Below are 22,454 nucleotides of genomic sequence, written 5' to 3' on the forward strand. Positions count from 1 at the left end.
AACCTCCTGCCTGTACTCCATCAAATGTTCTCAACACAAAATTCTAGGAATCGTCTCCTTACCGACCACTGTCAAGAAAACACTGATTTTGTTTCACCTGGGTGTTTCTGCTGTGGCCAGGTTTTAATATGTTGTTTATGAAATGAACATTTAGTTTTTTGAGATTAGTCTCCTGAGAAAAACTGTTTTACCAGCACTTCCAAACTTTACTTAGTCATAATTATTCTTTACTTTAAATGGCCAGCGTGTCCCACAAGATACAAACTGTAAAACATATTTTGAGAAAGACCGCAAAGTTTGCATTTTTATTCCTGTTGTTTTCAAAGAGGTGATTTTTGTGGCTTCTGTACTTGCACATTTAACATAGCTCTATAATCAAAATCAAAAGGTCATAACTTTATGCCCATGCTGTATGTGAAAGCACTCACACATATTGTTGATGAGTGTCACGGAGTTGTCGGTTACTGGACACAATAAGGTTTTTGAGCATTTGACTCGAAAACGTTCTCACCTATGAAGCGTATGATGCGGCGAATGAGGGGGTTGAGGTAACAGCAGTCTCCTGTCACAATGGTTTTCTCCTGGGCCAGGAGAGCTTCCCTCGTCGATTTCATCACATACATGGACACCTCTCCAATGAAAATCTACACACACAAGAGAAAGACCGAAATAGGAAGAGATCACAAAGATCCACAAATAAAGAGCAAAAGAAACACATACAGACAAAGAGGAAAGAAAAATATGAAGTTAGGCATCCCATTATAGGACGGAAGGACATTTTGCCTCTGTCTGGCCTGTGTACATAAACCACTGTGTCTTAATGCAGCCTTTCTTCAGGTCCATTACAGTGTGGACATTACATCAGGTCTAATGGAAAAACCGCTGCTGGACACACAAAATGAAACTCTTTGCCAGCTGCCTTGGGTGATGCAGGCTGCTACAAAAATATGTGTGTGTTTATGAGCAAGTGAGAGTGTGCACACACAAGGTGCATATGTGTGTAACACATCTGGTTTTGGCCTTTGGTGTCTGCGTGTGTTTGTGTTCACAAAAGAGTTTGTTCTGAGCCCCAGGACAGGTAACAAAACTCTCATGTTTTCCTTCATCTCTTGTGAATTTTTCTTTTTTAAATCATCAACGTATTCTCGTGAATGTAGCTCTACTCTACTCTACTATTTCTTTCTTAGTGACTGCAAGCAGCAAGAGGAATTGATGTTGTGATGTTGGGAAACTCAAAAAACTAAGAAGAAACAGGGACTGACAGCACTCACATAAACGGGGTATGAATGTTTTAAAGCTTTGCACTGGATCCAGGCCTGTCTGGATTTACCGGCATGAAGGAAGCCGAATTAATATTTTCAAACACTTTTTTCCCCCTCTGGATGATGTGTGACATAAAGCATGCAAATACTGAACGAAACTATCATCAAATGTATCATGACAGAAAATCCATCTTTTGATGTATAATGACCCAGAAACATCTGTCTTCAAATGCAACATAGCCAGAAAAGGCCTTTATCTTCAAATAGACTGAAAGTGTAAAAGACTGGCAACTTGTAGCATGTAGTTTGGTACATCTGAGTAGTTATTGTGACAAATCAAAATGTACTTTAGAAATGCCAAAAAGGAGAACCAATGTAACAACATAATTCTGCTACAGGTTCTGAAAATTGGGTTGTTTACAAGAAAATCAATTACCTAAATGTAAACAAAATTATTCATTAGCCTCCTTTAGGTCTCATGTATATATGACATAACCAGAGTCAACATTATTCTTATGCAATCCACAGAGACACATCTACAGCTACATCTGAAACATCAGTCAGTTCTGCCACGACTGGAGCTCAAATTCACCTCTATCTCTGACACTTGTCAATGTTAAATAAACTCAATTCAAACCAGTTGGTGATCCAAGCCCTTGCTACTCAGTGAGTCATTTCCTGTTACTTCTCCTAAATGATGACATTAACATTTTCAAGCACCTAGTTATTGCCTTGAAGTATTTGTCTCACCAGAGTCTGCTTCAGCGCTGAAAAGGTTAGTTACCTCTGACTGATCGCCTTATTTCAACTCCTATGTAACCTCTACCCTCCTTTACGCAAATGTCATGAAGACTGACTGAAAACAACTATCTCCAAACGTACCACGTTAGAAAACTGAGAATCATTTTGGCACTCAACAGTGGTGTTGGAGCAGAAAATGAAAAGGTTAAACAACAGGCACGAAAAAGAACATGCAAATCTTTCATAAGATGCCTAATTCTTGGGTGTACTTTGCTTGACATGAAATGAAAAGAACAGACTTCTGGTTCATGTACCATCTCAGTAATGCTGCCTATCCACCAGTGTAACAGATTTACGGGCACTCAGGTCCACAATACCCTTGAAAATCCATAAAATACTTCACCTGAGACTGAAAAAACACTGACAGTAACTGCCCACAGTATTCTGGATAACCATTTTTTATGCATTTTACCACCTTTTTGTTTTACTCATACATTAAATGTGACTGCAACACCCCTGTGGAGGACCATAAATGATTCATGGTGCGGTTCATTCCACCATACTGACTGCCAAAAGCAGAGAATTTTTGATCAGGAGACAATCAAGTGCACAGCCTGAGGCAGCAAAAAATGTGTCTTGATTGCTGTACTTTACAATGTGGTTATATTGTTTGATGATCTCAAATGTGCTCTTTAATAAAAAAGAATTTGTGAATATTGAGTATTTATTTAGAAATATGCAAGACTACTAGCCAGCTAAAGCAGCACTCATAAGGACCAAAAAAACTCAGATCAGAAAACTGGGCTAACTTTTCCCTGACACCTTTGCAGAACCTGAAAATCCAAAGCTGGCCAACAGGTTTACAAGTATTGATTACTTCCCTCATTGATTTATTTTTCAGTCCCAAACCAAAACATATTCAATTTATAATGAGATAGAAGAAAATGTATCAATTATCAGAACTGCCTGATTAATTATTCAGCAAACAAAACTATGTTTAAAGTTGCACTGATCAATCTCTCAAAAGTCACTTGTAGTGATGTACCCAAAGCGATCAACACAGTCCCTCAGGTTTATGGAGTGTTTTTGCATCTTTCAGCTCACTGTACTGGTTTTAAACCTTTTACAATTTAACTCTCTCATCAGTATTATTTCTAGTAACAGCAGGAAAGCTCTGAGAGCAAAAAGAAAAACTTAGAGACTAGCAAGTGATGAGCAGTTAACTAACGAGACACATAATCACCCTAAGAGTGTGCAGAGACCAAAAGTAGAGCTAAAAGAGTGAATATTGGACCTACATTTACAGAGGGGCCAGAAACGTGACACCAAATGAATAATAATGCTGCTCTGTGTCTGCTGGATGTGTAATTAATGCTGTTTTAATCTCTTCTTAATGAGCCGATAATTTTCAGTATCGCTACCAAGATGCATAAAAAGCAGTGGAATTAGTGAGGAAATGCTTTGGAGTTACAGGTTTCCCATTTACTTCAACACTATCCCTCTCTGATGCTCATCTATTAAAAGAAGTTTATCTTGAGCCACTTCTACATTCTGTCATGGTGGTTGCCGCTGCCGGTCCACGACATTTGTCAACAGGTTGTTTCTGTTGGACCCACACTTGACAAGAACAACATCATGCTTTCTTTATCTTGGCTCTGAGGGTGAAGGACTGTCTTTCAGATGCCTGTCCATGGCTGAACGGGTTTATAGACTATTGCGCGAGGGCGACCCATCTAACCTCTAGAGCCTCCCACTGGTCTGGCCATGTGGAACACTACACATAAATTACTGCCTCTCTGCTAATTGGCCAACATCCCAGCCCTGTCATCATTAATTCTGATTGGCCACCTCTCTGGTTTATGACGCATGCAGAGACAGAGCGATATAGAGTACAGTGTCAAGCACAACTTAAGCACCTGACACAGCACTCTCAAAGGGCACAATTAAAAAGTTTGGGATTGCATACAGATGGACAGAGACTGTGAAAGGCCACATATAAACCAATGAGAGAGAGAGAGCGAGAGAGAGAGAGAGAGAGAGAGAGAGAGAGAGAGAGAGAGAGAGAACTACAGGAAATGACCAGAAGTGTTAAACAAAACTTGAACAGCTGACACTGCACATTCCAAGGATGAGTGTGTGATCAGGGACAAAGGATAAAGCAAGAAAGTATTAATCTTATTAGGATTTAATGAGTTTTATGTAAAACTACACACAAAAAAAATATAAAAATTTGTCACCATAAGAGACAAAAGACCACCACACTGATTTAAAAAGATAAAGGAGAATGGCAGGAACAAAAGATTGTTTAGTTTTTACTTAGTTTAATAACTTTATTCTTACTTTTATTTTTTTATCTATTTATTTTGTGAAGTAATCAGTGCAGAAGAGTCTGTCACAACCGTACACAGATGCACTCTCACCAAATCAGCTGTAAATAATACTGTCTGTCACATTTCCTGGCCAATCGAAGCACTCTTCCAGATTTTAAACCAATTTATTTTATTTCATTGAGTATGCCCGGGTGTGTGCGGGCATACGTGTGTATGTCTGTGTGCAGGTGTGTAACACGACGGACCGATGCATCCCCACACCAATTAGTTACAGGGGAGGAAATGTGAGCTACGGAATTTGTTTTGTTTGTTGGATAAAAGAGACAGTAATGCAGATTTTACTTCAGCGGAACACACCGGTAACAGCACTCAATGTTTAGAGCCCGAGAGCAAAGAAGGAAATGTCCCTGATAATAAACAAGTAAAACAAGGGACAGAGAAAGGCAGAAGAACAGCGATATCTCATAACAAACAGATAAATAGTGGTGTGTGTCCATGAATGAGACATCTTTAACAATCACATCCCTGATTAAGTGCCTCTTGACATCGTAATAGAAAAGGAAGCTGTCTGTTGGGAAAGGAGGTAAAAACTGAGATATGTAAATGGAACACATAAAATACACTGCTAAAAGCCTGCTGAGATACTATTACTGAGATATTATTGCTGACATCCACTATACACTTAATGTATCACAAATATGAAGTGTATATGGTGCTAGCACAGCCTCTATCACATCATGGAGTAAATAACTCCACGAACCACAACCATGGCAACAACCCAATTGTGTTCATCATTTTTTGGTGCTTCCTGGAAACTTTGCTTTGTGACTTTGTACCACCTTTTTCTATGGAACTTGCAGCAGGTACTTGGTTCTCTTTTCTAAATTTATAGTATGTTTTGTTATGCTGCATATATGTTGTCAAACTGATACTGTGTTTTCGTCATTTGATCATGTTTTGTGTATTTACATGTGTCTTTTTTTCTTTACTTGCAGTGGGTCAAGCTCTCAGTATAAAAAACATGTTAGAAAAAAAAACCCCAAAAAACAGGTTATTACACTCAGGATGTGAAGCTGAATTTCACCTGCTAAATGTAACAATGCACAGCGCTCACACCGGGAAAGACTGGGAAGGGAGTGCTGATTGAAACAGACAGATTTAGCTGATTGGTTCTGGTTGGCTCATTCTTCAGAAGACACAGATCACAAAAAATAACGGTCTCCTTGGTGCACAGTTTTTCTCCTACTGACTTGGTGTTGGAGTAGATACATAAATCAGTGAAAATGATTCATATGTTCAGACTTACTACAGAAAAAAAGAGGAGGATACACTGCGTACTGGTACAATACCACTACACCACCAGTCAAATCCCTAATTATTTACATTTCAGTTAAAATGAAGTCAAAGCCAAAGGCAATCTGTGGAATTGATTATTTCAAAGCTAGCATTTGTACAACTAGCAAAGCATATCTTAAGTGATGTCACACACTACAGCATCCTTTAACATGTATGAACTGCATGATTCTAAAACACATTGAGGCCTGTCTGCCCCTTAAGTATCAGCTACTTAAAGCAGACCATATCAGACTACTGTATATCTGCAGTCTGGGATCTGTTTCAAATGTGGAAAAAAAAGATTTTTAATATTAAATAGGCACATGCAAACACTCTTCAGGAGGTGTTCAGAAAATATCTGACATGGGTTTAATAATGTACTGACCCAGGAGCCCATAGACATATGGTGGCTGGTCTGGTGTGCTCGGTTGGAGTCAAGAAGCATGGAGCAACACTGACACCTGGTGGTTATATGTTGCTACTTCTGTCTGAGGCATTTGAATAACATTTGCATAATGTAGACACTGTTCTATATTTATCTAAACCCCGTCACGCAGCTTTACAAATTAACAGCTTGGACCAGTCATGAAATGTTCAGAGAATTATTTCTAACAGACCCTTTTCACAGCAGATATTTTGACTTGTCATAACACAACATAGACGTAATTAGTAACATTAATGAAGGCTATATTCCATGTAGCTTTACTAATGTCAAGGGCCTGCCACTGTGTACTGTGTGCTGGCTGACACTTAAATGGAACAGAGCCATTGTTAACAGTGTTAATGACATGAATAAAGGTCATGTCATGTCTGCCATGATAAAGGCCTACTGAATGAAGTTTCTTGGCATTTCCCAAATTCATACTATGCACCAATTCTTCTGTTTTACATTACATAATAATAGTCACGGATAATAGTCACGGTAAACAGTTTTAGCAGTTGGTATACAAAAAAAGAAACATACTATTTTATACTAACAGGAAATGATGCAATACATGCAACGTTGGACATCAATCACTGCCACTTCACAAAGAAACAACAAAATTTTTATGACTAGCTTGTCCATTTTCATCATGCACTGCAGTGAGGGAGAATAGTGTCCGTCAACAGCACCCTCATAAAACGACCGTAGTATGCACATGTCTGGTTTGAGTATCAATACCTGCTTAGAATTAATATATAGTATGGATGAGGGACATATCTTCTGTCAGCTGTGAAATGACAGTGAATTTAGCTGTACTATTTCTACAGGCACAGTGTCAAAGACAAATCTTTCTGTTTATGTTGAAGAGATTCCAACAATGCACGGGTGCCCCATTCATCCAGAACTGATGAAGCCTGTTTGGTAAATGGTGAAACATCCCCTACATCAGGTAATCCACTTGCCTTTCAGTGCTTGGAGATACTGAGAATGTCTGTTGACATACTACATGGTCACATTATGTCATTCTGTGTTTATTTTTTTGCATGGATTAGGAAATCACATCATTGCGCTCCTTGTACAGCATGACTTTACAACTTCACACTTCACTGCTTCATTCAGTATGGTGTTTTGTAGTACCAGACAGCGAATGACAAGTCAAAGAGATACTGTATAAAGATCGCAATACGGAGTCAATAGTTCAGTCTGTGAAATTGGTGCCAAACCTTTCAGCTAACCCATAAGCGGCTTTTTAGTCAGACAGTTTGCCATGACATTTTCTTCTATATTTTGCCAGTAAAACTGAAGGGGATAGAGAGAACTGCAGAACCTTACAGACAGGATGGATACATGCCTGAATTTCTATTCTGTATAGATGGCCTATGTATTAAATATTACTTGTGTAATTATGTGCACATTCAATTCAATTCAATTCAGTTCAATTTTATTTATATAGCGCTATATCACAACAAAAGTAATCTCAAGGCACTTTTCATACAGAGCAGGTATAGACTATACTCTTTAAAGTAGGTAACATTCAAACACTGAGAAGGTAGACCAAGTTAGCAGCACATGATAATTGTAAATGAAGATGTTAAGTAGTTCTGGTTTCTAAAAGAAAAAAACTGGATTCAGATGTAAAAATCTGTAAGGAGTCAACAAATCATAGTTCAAGAGAAAAGCAAGGAGGCTGAGATGCAAAGAGCCTGAATAAACGTACAGTATGTATGCCACATCAGATTATTGCCTGGCATGCGGTACAACCATTTCAGAAGTCACTGGTTTTAGACACTGCCGTGAAATACATATAAAATGGGTTTTACTCACTATAGCAGTGGGAGCAGCAGCCACCACACAGTACAGGATGAGGGGGGGGACGAAGCTGGACTCCTCCGTGCCAGGGTACGGCTTCATCAGCTCAGCGTCATTACAGAAGAAACCCTGCACATGCACACTGAAAAGGTCCGTGCACTCCATGTAGTAGGCCAACAACACTGTGCCAGACATGATGACGAGCTGGAAGAAAAACATGTTGGAACGAGAGAGTGGAGAAAGTTGAGGAAGGGGAGAAGAGGAAGGAAGAAAAACAGAGAGTTGTTAGTTGTCCTCCTTGATTCTGTTTCAGCAGTGAAAAAGTGGAATTTCCTTGAATGAGCTGTTTTGTGGCTTGTCCCTGAACATCACTCCGCTCCTCTATCAGCTTTGACGTGTTCTGACAGGTTTTAATAAAAAACAACTGCATAAATCCTCTAAAACCACATCTCTTTTCCCCTCTCTCTCTCTCTTTCTCTCCGTCTCATGCTAACTCTGGTCGTGCACAAGCAACCCCCCCACCAACACCACCATCACCAGCAGCAGCACCACCACCATCACTTACCACCTCCTCTCCTCCCTCACCCCCACATCCTTTTATCCCTCTAACATCGTCTTTTGTCTCTGGCCTCCTTTCACTCTCTTTCTAGAATCAGCTGCAGGCAATTTAAATATATATATATATATATAATATATATATATATATATATATATATATATATATATATATATGTTTGGTATCTTTAGACACTGATGACGAACCAGAAACAGAAACAGAAAATGTAAGACATTGCATAGCGTTTAATGTGGTTTCTGAAAATCATCTGAATTTGTGTCACTCAGCCACTTATGTGCCAACAATACCGTCAGTCCAGCCAACCTGCTGGCATGCAGTGTAATGAGAAGTTTTCATATTTTAATGCTAGCTGAGGCTGCCAAAGAAAAAAGAAAGGCCCTACAACGTCACAGGAACTGGAAGAAGGACGATGTCTTAGTCAGGCAAGAGCACTGCCATTTAATTTAAACATTAGTCACATAAAGGTAAGTGTAGTAGAGAAACAGCAACTCAGCTCCTGGTGATCACAGTGGAAATGTGGCAAGTTTCCCTCTAGTTAACGGGAAGAAAGAATAGATTAATAAAATGTTTTTTTTTCTTCCATTGGAAGTATCAATTTACTACCACAAACATGTCAGATTCTCCTTTCACCTTTGTTTGCTGAAAACTGCAATCTGCTTGATGTTTGTATTTGTTAAAACATCATAAAGTAGTGACATTATGAATGGTTCCTGTGATTCTTCAGTCAACCCAGCTCTTTGTAACACCTCTCTCCAACACCAGGTGTCGCTGTGGCACTGCAGAAGGATCAGAACTACTTAAAAAGGAAGACAACACAAATCTACACAAAACAAGGGCTGTACTCCATATTAAGACTGTCTTTTATTAAGACTGCTTAATATTGATATGATTGCATTTTACATAAATATTTTTAATCTAAACAAATCCGCAGAAAGCATACTGCACTCTGTTTTACGGGTAGTCTACATGACTGAGCATCATACTAGATAGATATCATCACTCCAAACAAAGAAACAAAGCATGGGTTGGCCACGCATTTCCACATATCTGATGACGCCCACAACTCCAGCCTGCAATTCTGTCCACTAAGCCAAGTTTTCAGTTTGCAACATGTCTAAGTCTGTTTCCAGTGACTGAAGTGCAAAGTTGAAAACTCAGGCTTCCCATAACAGAACAGAGCTTTTGACTCATTCAGTAAATTTAAGCAACCATTGTTGATACACTGTTGTATTATATTTCAGGGGGAAAACAGGTGAGAAGCTATATGTTAACATCAGCACCAGGTACCACAGTTAACATTCACTGTATTGACAAAAAATAAGTGTGTCAACTGTCAATTGTAGGTGAACTGAGAAATATGCTTTTGTTTGTTTGATAGATTTCTCAGACACACTCTTCAAGCAAAAGCTCATAGCCTTGTTCTACAAGCCTCAAGCTGGGGTAAAAAGCTGGTATAGCACTTTTATGTTGCCATAGGCTGCAGCACACAGTGATCTGTATATGATTCCTTGTGGATTTTGAGTCAGTTACAAGAATAAAAGTAAAACATATAAGTGCTATTTCACTTATTATTAACAAATTGTCCTGTCCAATCAAATTAGCTGGCCAGAATGAACTGTTGTTTAGTGTAAAAAATATTGAGGGTGTGTGAACCAGACTGGACAATATGGCCAGTGGGGATCAGGCAGCGAAGGCAAGAAAGCAACTGAGAACAGGAGAGAAATGTTGGCAGATCTGGTCCAGTGACAGATGGCGACACAGAGATGTCCAGGTGTGTGTGTGCCTGTGTTTGTGTGTGCCTGAGTATGCTTCATTTGCTTCTATGCCAGCTCTCTGACTAACACTAAGCTAGTTAGCGATATTTCTTGCTTTCTCCTGTTATTACGAAGCTACCCTGCTGTGGAGAGCATTTAGACACAGTTACACATACATTAATAACTACTGGTATAACTACTGGTATTAGAAACCATAATACTCAGCTGGACGCCATACAGTGTTACTCATAACTAACAGCAACAAGCAAAGGAAAGACACTCAAACAAATAGAAAATCCTCTTGCTCCCCTGTCTTTAAGCAGCTTGTCCACGCACAGCAGCCAAATTACTGAGACAGACAGATATGGGTTAATTTCATGTTTTCATGTTGCTCCACAAACAAGTTCCAGCAGGGTAATCGGCTACAAAATTATTCATAGGTCTCCTCTGAAAATATGTAAATTCCTTCACTTGTAGAAATGCCATGTAATACCTTGTGTGATCACATACCTAAATATGTCAGGTTTACAAGGAAGAACCAAGACAGGGATTGGGTATATTATCTAGAGGGGCCTACGCCAGGGTACACTTGTTGAATGTTATTATTACTGTGATTTCATTTACTTTGACCTGCACCTTATTAGCATTTTTAGAAAAAAGACTAAAGCGTGCCTCAAGCTCATTTACTACAGCAACCACAATTTTTGGTAATTCATCAGCCTGGGTTCAGCAGCAGCTTAAAAAGTTAAGTGTGCTGGTAGAAAGTACTGAGTTAGTTCACACGATCTAGATGCCCTTGAGCAAGTTCTGGACCATTTCTTCCCTACTTTATTCCTCCCAGTCACATTCTCTATGATCTCTATAAAGCTTGAATACATCCTCTATCGCTCACCCTACCTCCTTATACTTCTCCACACCATAAATCATGGAAAGCCATAAACAACCAGTGAGCCATTAGACATGAGGAAAGTCATCGGGCTGTGGTATATGACCAAACAGGCCACTAGAAACAAGCAATTTCAGCTTGTTCTGTCTGATTGTACTCTTCTGTTGTCTGTTCTGCAGTCTGTAGCAGACCTGACTTGATTGTGAGTCAGCCCTATAATTACCTTTGTGATAAAGATGTTGAAGTTTGCCAGCTTGGTTGAAAAAAATAGTGGTGCAGTCTAATCCCTGGAGGCCACTCGCCCCATTTCTGTAAATTCTTCATGAGCTGGCTTTTCTGTGACAGTTCTACACCTGGACAAGTGTCCCTTTTCTCTGTTTGGCATAACTTGTGGCTCCATTATATTCACTCCGCAGCCTGCGTCATGCTGCATTAGCTGTGTGAAGGGCAGACTGACAGGACTGGCTGTCGTAAAATGGTTATACAAAGTTACTGCAGCATGCCATTATCCTTCTCCCTTGGAGGGTACAATTCACCTCTTTTACCCAAGAGTCTGGTGGGGCATTTTGATGCAGCCATCTGCCTCTGTTAGGTTTTAACAGGCTACATTTTTCAGTGCCTTCTGGGGGAAGAATATCATTTCAGGGGAGTGGACAAGAATTTCCTTGTGTTACCATTTAGAATTCAATTATTAATAGGTGTCCAAGAAAGTGAATCTTCTAATCCTCTTTTTCAACCTAAAAACTGCTTTAATCAATATTTTCACATTAACATTGGATCATATAGCTACTTATAATGTAACATTATCACCTGACACTGTCCTTTGGGTCCTGTAGGTACTGGAAATGTGTAAGGTCTATCATCAAGTCTATAGTATAAGTCATAAGACTGATAGTTCTGATAGATATTTTTGCTTTCATGGTTGTTTTAAACCATTCTGATAAAAAAAAAAGACTTTGTTATGTATTTGTAATTACCCTCTACACAGAGTTTCATCATAATAAAAATCAAAACCTAATAATTTTTTTACCCATCACTCCTGTTTCTCCAACCCTCCTAATCTCTTCTCTTCTTCATCTCCGTCACTCCAAAAATCTTTCTACTGTCAGTCCCGCCGCCCATCTCCTCCCTCACACCATGAAAACAACCAGGAAAATGTTATATAAATCCAACACCAAGCCCTAGATTTTCATTTCACTGTCATGTTGTGTTAGTAGACTGGAAAAAAAGATTGACAGAAATGGGCATCTTAGCCTGGCTTGCCCGGTTTTACACCGTGATATTACGCTTCTGTTGTCAAACTTGTCTTAAAGTGACACAGAAGACAGCTACTCATTTCTGTTTTTTCTAACATGTACTCATAAAAACTATGATATACTGATGAATAGTTAGCTGCTCAGGCCCCAAAACAAGACACAGAATCTTTTACAGTCTTTTACAGTCTTCACTGAAAAGAACTTACAAACCACTGCTTTAATTAGGTTTAAGAAAAAAAAAGTCCCAGCTATAACAAAGACGGCTCCTCTCCTCATCCAGACTCATTAATATGTTAAGTACAGCATCTTGTGATATTCAGGGTTTCAAGAGGGCTCATCCAATCTTTGTGGGGTCTGCCTAAAAATTGAGGGCCAGATTTTCTAAGGCTTTTGTGCCTGTTCCTCAGGCACAGATGTGATGCATTTTGCCTCAAATACGTGATGTATTAATCAAGCAGGCTGGAGTTACAGCTGAGTTTGCCTTTTTCCTTACTGCATGTCACTTACTGCACAAATACTCATGTACTCCTCTGTTTTTGATTGCATTTGCCTCAGTATTCTAGTGAAACATCAGCTGCATCAACACCATCTCCTTCTCCACCTCCTGCAATCTGAGCTGCTGGACCCCAGTGTATTTTGTACGTCTTATTCCATCTCTTTTTTATTTCTCATAAAGTTGTCCTAATTGTAATGTTATACTTTCATTAGTAATAACATTCTTTTTTATGTGGAATTTGACTGCGTTGGGTGTAAAAGTTGCAGTCAAGATCACCATCTTATCTATTTTCTAGACTTGGCAAACTCGAAGAAATCCCACCGCTGAACTGTGCCTACAGTATGAGCTCTCCTTCTGCTGCGTTAGTAAATCAGGAGCTAACCACAGACAGATTGTGACACAAATTCGATAAAAACCACAGTGCACATTTGCAGATGAAGGAAATGTGGCCTCTTGGTCATAAAGCGACCCCCTATGATCCACTGTTACTTTCGTTTTGGTTGCTTAATGGTCAGGTGAGTCCGGATGTGCCGATGAGAGATCACATGTGTCCCCAAGCAACAAGGTGTGAACAAAGGTTCTGACCAAAAGGCAAAGACACCACTGGCACACTCCATAGCAGTGGGTGGCAGGTGTAAGTCACTTCATAGTTTGCCAGCCACCGTAAAAAATAAGAAGAACAAAAAGGAAGAATACCACAACAAACATGTGGGTAGTAATTGAAGAGCCACTGGGTTTCAGAGATGACAGCTTGACCAGTAACACAACTTCCAACACTGGCCTCTACTATGCACTGGTTACTGTGTTTACATGGCAGTTTGAGGGAATTATATTGTTCTGTGATTGCTGTTTGTGGGAATGATTCAATATCCTAATGTTAGGAGAATGATTGTTATAATGTAAACTAACATTAGAGTTTTACTCAGTGATAGCATACATAACACTAAGCTGCGTAAACTACCTCATAGTAATTTTTGTCATAGTGTTCCCACTTAGAGTGACCACGTTTATTATCAGACATGTTCTAATAGCTTTCTTTCATTTATCAGTCCCTTAGATTAATTAGTAATTCATTGGTCAGTAGCTCGTTATCTCATAGGCCTTTGTGACCTGGCTTGTAATCAACAGAGTTAAGTTCCAGGCTACCATCTCCCTGACTGTATTCCTAACTTATATTGTCATTAACAGAGCTAAACTTCATACATTATTACCAGACAGCAGCAAAAGTTTTGTACCTCTCAGTGAAAATTTATTAGTCTTGCTTTAAGTTTTTCCTTTTTTTATAATTTTGGTCAGCATCTTGAAAAGAAAGCAACAGCAACACAATGTTTGTGGGCAGACAGCTGTTTATCATATTCTGTAGTAGTTAATTCTTCATCCCTCGCAGGATGTACAGCAACAATGAAAAACAGACCTGAAATGACAAAACGGTTCACACCATAGGTGGTTTCAAGTGTGATTTAAAGTACATGCTTCCTGTCTAAACTGTATAAACAAAACTAGCATTTTTAATTAGGCTGTGTGCTGTTCTAAAACTAAATTTAACATGTGATTCCCCAGATAAAAGCCCCTTTTTAGAATCCCCCAAGTAAAAATCATATTGCGTCAGCGCAGCCAAGAGAGAGAGACAGAGCAACATCAAAAACAGTCGGCCCCTCTGGGGGGATGTTTTTTTTTTAAATAATGACAGCCTAGAACATTCATTACACCACACTGGCAAAGGAGACTGAGCAAGATAGAGGAAAAGAAAATTATGTCTAAGGATGACAAAGGTAATTTTCACAAATGTTAGTCAGGAGATTGGTTCTTTTCCGTACAGCCTGGCGCAGGTGATGTGAACGCAGGCAGGCAAGTTTTCAATTTTCTACACAACACCTGAAAAGTCAACGTGGTCCCAGTTAGATTAATGAAAGCCTGGGGCTCTGTGTGTTACATAATCTCATCCAGGGGGAGGTACAGGATATATCTGTTCTCTCCTCATTCTTCACTGCTCACCTTTACAGCTCATGCCTTTAATTAATTTCTCACCATTTTTGCTACCCCCAGGCTTTATTGTACTGTCTTCATCCTCCCCATCTCATCTTTCATTTCTCCTCCTGTGTGTCCCACCTTCCTGTTGCACTCACCCCCTGTCCTCTCATGCACTTCTTGTTTTCATCCTCTTTCATCTCACAGTCCTGTTTCTCCGACTCATAGTTACAATAAGCAATGGGTTAAAGATAAGCAACAAGTTTCATGACTAAATAAACAAATCACCATAAATAAACATCCTCCCTGTCACACTGCCTCTGGCACTGAACTACAGGCCCAAGCTGCTCCAATCAGGACGTTGTGTTTCGGTCACGTGCCGGCACCTGTCCCTCTGCCTCGCTCTGTTCATGACAGGCAGGGTGAGTAACAGAAAGGGAGAAAAAAAAGATAGAGAAAGAAACAAAGGAGCAGGGAAAGAGTGAGGGGCACCGAGATGGAGCGATACAGAGCAGGATAATGGAGGTGGAAGGGAAGGAATTAAGAGGCTCAGTGACACCATGAGAAATAGGAAGGAATGAGGAGAGAGACGGAGGGAGGAAGCAGGTTCAACAGAAAAAGGGTGGGAAAAGAGAGAAATGAGGCTGTTAGGATGTGACAGAGACATCAAAGAGGGAGAGAAAGAGAAAACAGGGACCAGCAGAGTGAGACAGGGAGATGGATAGGATGCCTTTGAGAACTGTGTGAAGAAGAGAGGGAGTAAGTGAAGATAAAGTAATGAAAATAAAAAAAACTTGCTACTCAGTGGGCTATTACAGTATCTCTCTCAGGAGCATTCGTCCTCTGCTCTACTGCAATATGGAGAAAATACACATGGCTTGATACTTTTTTTGGATATTGTGTCTGACTGATCTTCAACATTTTTAACACCAGATTGCGCTAAGTAATAGGGCTGGGTGACGATTAAGTATTGTAACTTTGATTGGTATCATGCTGTGACGATATATTCATGTGTTATCATTTTACAAGGCTGGCAATACCAAGCAAAATGTGACTAAAAACCAATGCTTATGTCTACATATTGGGATATACTGTGTATGTGAATACCATAAAAATACAATTAACATGTAATTTTTATTTTGCCCTCCAGCAATTTAGCATTGCGTTTCCATGAAGTTGGTGAACTTGTGAGAGACAGATTCAAAAATTAATAGTCAAAAGTGAAGCAACAGAAGCCAGTTTATCTTGACTTTTAATCTCAAGTATGAGTCAAGCCATGAGTCCTTCATTTCCCATAATGCAATTCAATAGCATCTTTCGGCAGACCCTCCCTGCCCCGTAAACACTCACAAACAACATGGCCCCAGTTTGTAACACACACAAATAACAACAAAAATGTGTAGTCTCCAAGGCTGAGATAACCCTGATGACATCATGAAGGTAGATTTTGTCAGACTAGAAAAGGTCCCACTGGAGACACACACAACTGACAGGCTGAATAAAACTCTTTCTGACAGGTAAAATGAACTTGATGTATAAAATTGTTGGAGTGTTCCTTTAATGACAAAGTTGAACTGAAATGTCACTCAACCACTTAAAATCTTGAGCTAATAACAGATTCAAGTACATTAGAGGGGGGTAACGTTATTAAACATAATAGTTTTCAATTCCCTCTCCCTTTATATTGCACAGTGAAACAAACTGATGTAATAAAGCAATATAATAACCATTACTGGGAACTGTAATGGTTTTAATTTCCTGGAGCTTCATCAATAACCAATGACAGTTGCTTGCTAATTTGCTTGATTCTGGTTGGACTACCAGCAATGGGGGACATGAAAGATGTTAACATCTCTGTGGTAACAGTGATGTCTCAAACTGGTGGGAACAAGCTACAGTACATGATGTAGTGTTCAACAGTGACTCTGATCATTAAAAGACAGATTAAACACATTTTTTTCCAGTTTTCCAGTTCACTGTTAGTCAGTGTCACAGTATAAAGTATAAACGTGCAAATTCCAAATGAAAAGAATAGTTAGGAAAGCCAAAGTTACAGGTCATATTGATCCCAACCTCAATTATCCCTGGTGGCATGTTTTTTGATCATGAAGCTATATCATTTCTGATTAGTAATCTCCAACTGAGCATTTCACGCTGAGTTCCAGCCAACAAACTTGAAAGCCACAAATTAGCAAATTGCTATACAATGATGACAAGCTGTCCAACAGAAGGACTTTCTACAGAGGCTGGGTGACTTTGTGATGATTAATTATGTGTCACAGTTCAGAAGAAGAACATTTTGCTGAGAGAACAGTGCTTGCATATACACTGTTTTTTTCTGTGAAGGGTAATTTAACTTTTCTAACTTTAACTGTATATGAGTAAAGGTAGCATTTTAACTGATTATATGTGATCTAATGTGATGGCAGTGCACAATCATATATAAACCATACACCACTAATCTGTCTGTACTAAACTATATAAACCAATATATTAGACCTTTTAAAAACAGGTTTATCTGGCTAATGTGGCAGGCTGTTGAAGAGCTGAGGGGCTAATATAAAAGATAAAGTATCAATGGCAAACATACATTTTGGGTAAATTGAAATAGAAATAATGACCGAACTCTTTGCTATCTCTCCTTGCTCAATAACACAAAACTCCATTTAAATGACTGAAATCTGACTAATCAATGCATTGGGGGGGTTCTTATTCTTACATAGGAAGTACTGCAGGCAAAAAATAAATTAATTAATTAAAAAAATTGACATATCCCATGAGGTTGCTCCAAAACCAGCAAGGTAGAACATCACGAATCAAAGGGGAAATGATCATATACAAAAGTCAAATTTCACTTATGTTATTCGCCAAATCACATATCTTGGAGGACACACCATCATATGAGTGAGACGCAAAGGTCAGTCGAGAAGAAGGCATTAGATAATGGCAGAGGCAGAAACAGAAGAGCGTAACAGTAAAGTCATCTGAGACCACTATGTAGGATATTTCCTCTGAAAAGCATGTGTGTGCGTGCGTGTGTGTGAAAGAAAGAAAGAGTGGGAAAGTGTGAAAGAGAAAGAGAGACAGAGGAGAGTAATGCATGCAATGCATCCTGAGACATCTCTCTGATTAAGGACTTTCAGCTGACATGGTAATTAAATATGGAGGAGTATGGAGGAACAGCACAACTCACACACACACACACACACACACACGCACACTCTCCACTCATTCCAACACTTTACGCTCTGGTTAGCTGTGAATAATTTTCCAGAGGAGGTCATTTGCTAATGGTTAAATTGTCACTCAAAACACACACACAAGCTCATAATGTACAATCCCTACACCAGGATTAAAATGCACATAGGCATGAATTTTGCACTTTGTAAGGACGCAGGCAGATTATCACTCACTCACACACACACACAGTCTCTCACCTCTACAAAGATGAAACATGGGATGATGGAGTAGCTGCGCAGGGTGTTGTTGGACGCCATCTTGTCTCCTGTCGGGAGACTTCTCCTCTCAGGATTCACGGCAGCTCACTCTGTAAAGACAGGAACATCAAGTGTCAGCACTCATTATCTGATAATGACAGAAATTCACTGACGCCATTTCTAACTATTACAGTCAATGTATGTTATTAATGGCACTCACTGATATATGGACTACTGATGAAAACTGACCACCTACAGCTAGAGAGTGAAACTTTTATTACATATTATTACATTTCAAAGACTTGGTGACAGTAAATTAAACTTTCTAATGTCTTCCCATATATCTGCAACAGAATAGAGAGTAAAGACAATGAGTGAGGCGAGGTTTTCTTCCCCAACAAAAAAACAAATCTGCTGTCATTTACTCTGCACAAAGATGACGAGCAAAGCGCCATATCTGTCTAAAACATTGCATTTGGAAAATCACCTCTCACCTATCCATTGTCTATCTATATTTCAGCTGTCCCAGTGGCAAAGGACAAGTGTGACAGCTCAAATGACCTTCTTCCTTCACTTCCCTCTGGCGGATCCAAAGAACACCCTGAGCAGCATGACCTAGGGAGGCAGACTGAAGGATTCCTAAACAGTTGCCACAGCTGGGTCTGGTAGTGGCACCAGCAGCTGTTCTCGTTAGGGCTGCAACTAACAATCACTGTCATTATCAAATAATCTATTTTTTATTAATTGATTAATTGTCAAATCCAAGTCCAAAAGTTATTCAAACAGAAAATCCTTATATTTGGTATTTGATAAATGACTTAAGTGATCTCATTAATCTTATTAACCGCTGAGTTCACCACCTGCAAGATGAAGCATAGGGATTGGGTGGAGACAGGCAGCCCTGAGGCAGACTGAGGCTTTGTGGACCTCGGTGATGAAAACTGGCAAGTTCCCATATTAAAGCTCTATTCTCTACAAAACGCAATTCATAAATGTATCTGTTAAATCTTTAAACACCCTGGGTAATACTTAATCTAAAGAACAGCTGCATACTGTTAGCTTTACTCTGATGTTGGTATTTTGTTCTGATCCTGATTGTATTCTAACACATTTCTCTGTGTCGGTTAAAGCCTCTTTTGTCATATTTTTAACAACACTGATTCCAAGACTAAATTTGCCCTCAAGAGATAATACTTTTCTAATCATATCAGATTTATTAACGTGACTTTACTCCCCCTTGTTGTAAGCAACCAGCAGAGGCCACAACCACACTGACAGAAACCACTGCTTTCACCCTCTGTCATCATGTTTTACTGTGTTTCATTATGGCTTCTAATTGTCACAAACAATAACATGGTATTTCCCCTTGGAGAATAGCAAGCTGATTAGTGAGAGTGCGAGTCAAATAGAAATTTCTAGTCAAGAGACAAATACTGGAAAAAAATAAAACTGCTGCGTTATTTGCTTTTTCTGGCTCTCGCCAGGGCTGAAATGGCTTGTCAGTCACTTGCAGCATTGTTTTTTAATTTCTGAGCAGTGACAGTAAAAGTAGGAGGTGTCGTGCAGATTCAGTGGGTGTAGATTAAGTGGGTTTTTAAAATGTTCTGGAAAGCCAGAAATGTCAGTATCTGCTATAGCAACTGTTGATTTATTGGTATTAATCAACACAGCTATGGCCCCCTGCAGATGCTTAATGTTCATAAATGTGTTATGGGACTGTAATTGTACCATTAAGAGGAACATTGTTCCCAATTTGAGCTCTCTCTTTTCGTACAGTGTAGATGTGAGTAAAGGCAGTGAGTGTGGAGAGGAGGAGGTTTGTTGTAGAGCCAAGTTGGAGAGAGAAAAAGGAGCCATGGAGTGTTTCAAATTCTACATTTATAACACTTTGAATGATTTTCCTTCTTTCTTGCACCAGATGATGAATTGTCTTTGAACAACTACTGCTCATTTCAACCACTGGAGAGATGACAGAGCCAGTTTTAGCTGAATATCAAAACATCATATTTCTGCTCAAATGTTGAAAAGATTGCTACCTTACTAAATAGCAGTGAACCACCTAAAAACATGGAGGCATGGAGTTTTTGTGATTTAAAAAAGCAAAGACTGCTGCTGTGATCCTGCAGACAAAGTTCACAGCAGCAGTCAGAATCTCACACAGCTCAGGGGGAACAACTACAATGCCCACACTTATCCTTTTAGAAACATGTAGGCATATCTCTACTTTCTGTAGCATTTGTATGTTAAGTAACTACTCTGTCTACAAATCAACTTCCATCCCATCATCAACACTTTTTTTTCCAAGAAAGTCAATAGAAGATTTGTCAAACTCAAAAATCTGTACATCAGTCACACAGAACAGACAGTTAAACCACTAAAGGTTAAAACTTAATTCATTCAAAATTAATACATAATGATTCTTGGGTTTCCTTATGCATGTTATAGCTAGATGGCATTAGTCAAAAGAGGTGAAATAATGGTATTTTGGCAAGGAACCACATATATCTTGTTGCTCCATTGAGTGTTTTTCTAAATGTGTCATTTCAAATCAGTGATGTATGTTTGGATGTATTTAGGGCCGCAACTAATTATTATTTTCACCACTGATTAACCTGCTTATTATTTTCTCAGTTAAGCTGCTTTGTCCCTAAAATCACAGGGACCCAAACTATGTTCTAGCTGCAGTGTTTCTGGTCTGTTTTTAGTCACAGGTGTAGCAGCATTTGCAATACGGTCAGTACAGCTGCTTGTAGTTGCTGTATCATAAGTACAGATTGTAAAGTTCTGTTTGTTAACTGAATACCTCACATGAAGCTCTTCTGATCCAAACTGTAAACCCACTTTGAAACCAAATGCACCAATCTCACTGAGTTGTTAGATGCTGGCAGACAGTTAGGCTGGCAGGTCTAATCAGTCCCCGAGTGCCTGTCCCATCTCATTTAACAGTCAATCCAGGCTAATCAAGGCGACATTAGATGGCAACAATCTGACCGTCGCTCTCACAGCTCTTGCTGTGCTTTGCTTGAGCTTAAGCAAAACAAATGTCTGCTGTTGTCTGTATATGAAAAACCAACGGTTTCAAATCAGCACAGAGACCTGCCACCCTGCTATGTGATACTTAAAGCTTTTAACACTTGCACAAATGACTGAAGGTAAGAGGAGAGGCACAATTTACACTATTTACCTGCAAAAGAAAATGCTGTAGTTTAGCCTTCTCTCCTCTTACAGGCAGATCAGTGTAAACTTCAACTCTGTGTCTCCTGTTTGAGTACACTCCAGCAGGGTGGATAGCTGTCAGGGGAGGTTGATGGATGGTCTCTCCTAGTTCGCTAAAACTGCAAGAGCCTGCCTGAAAAGTCTTACATGCCATGTGAATTTAATTGCGCTGAGTAAATCCTTTAAAAAAAGCTACTGCTAGACATCCCCGCTATCCGTCACAGCGCACATTAACAGTGTAATCGGCCTCCAGTGACTCAGTGACTTTTCAGATTGTGGCAGGTGGGGAAGCATCAGCTATAGAGAAGAAATTGAGCAGTCATGCTTGTAATGTGGTTAAAAAAAGCCCCCAAAATTAAACGACCACACTAATCACATTTACACTGTTGTACTTCTGATACGCCATGATATGCTGCAATTTTTTTTAATTTCTCTACAACAACCACCAACAGGAAATCAATTATTCATAATTTCAGCAGCTTGCTCCACTGAACCATGATTTTATCAGGCTAGTCAAATGGAAACAGCTCATGTAGCCAACTGTGATTTTTCTTCTTTAATCTCTATCCCAGGGAAATTTGATTTGTTTGAATTTTGTATAATATACAGCTTCCTGTACATTGAGTGGTCAGAAGCAGTAGATTATAACTGCGACAAATATCATAACTGGTGCATAGTTAACAGATAACCTGAATGTACGATGCATTACGTACCACAAGACAAACATCTGTTTTGTGAACGTGAAGAAAAATCCTGACACACACACACACACACACACACACACAAAAGAGAAAAGATAACATGCAACAAAAGCCCCCTGGAATTGAGCTTGTCATATAATATAGTGCGTCTAAATCATTTGGCCAACAGATGTCCGAGCAAACAATGCAATCATGCAAGATCGTTTGGTAACCATGGAAACAAGTATGCATGTCAATGTTTTCACATTTTCCCTGACCAATG

The 22,454-nt window shown here is 39.3% G+C and overlaps 1 protein-coding gene across 2 annotated transcripts in view; it reads right to left on the bottom strand.

Moving 5' to 3' along the window:
* The window catches only part of plppr1 (phospholipid phosphatase related 1), a 43,674-nt gene that overhangs the window by 11,508 nt on the left and 9,712 nt on the right, over positions 1–22,454 (bottom strand). For both annotated transcript variants that reach the window (XM_018680624.2, XM_018680623.2), the window contains exons 2-4: positions 18,276–18,385; positions 7,917–8,105; positions 512–644 (exon numbers count right to left, since the gene is read on the bottom strand). In XM_018680624.2, the coding sequence (XP_018536140.1) occupies positions 512–644; positions 7,917–8,105; positions 18,276–18,335 (382 nt within the window). In that variant the 5' untranslated portion in view covers positions 18,336–18,385. The remainder of the gene's footprint in view (positions 1–511; positions 645–7,916; positions 8,106–18,275; positions 18,386–22,454) is intronic.

Source organism: Lates calcarifer, linkage group LG9, assembly GCF_001640805.2.
Source record: "Lates calcarifer isolate ASB-BC8 linkage group LG9, TLL_Latcal_v3, whole genome shotgun sequence".
NCBI classification, from domain to species: Eukaryota; Metazoa; Chordata; class Actinopteri; family Centropomidae; genus Lates; species Lates calcarifer.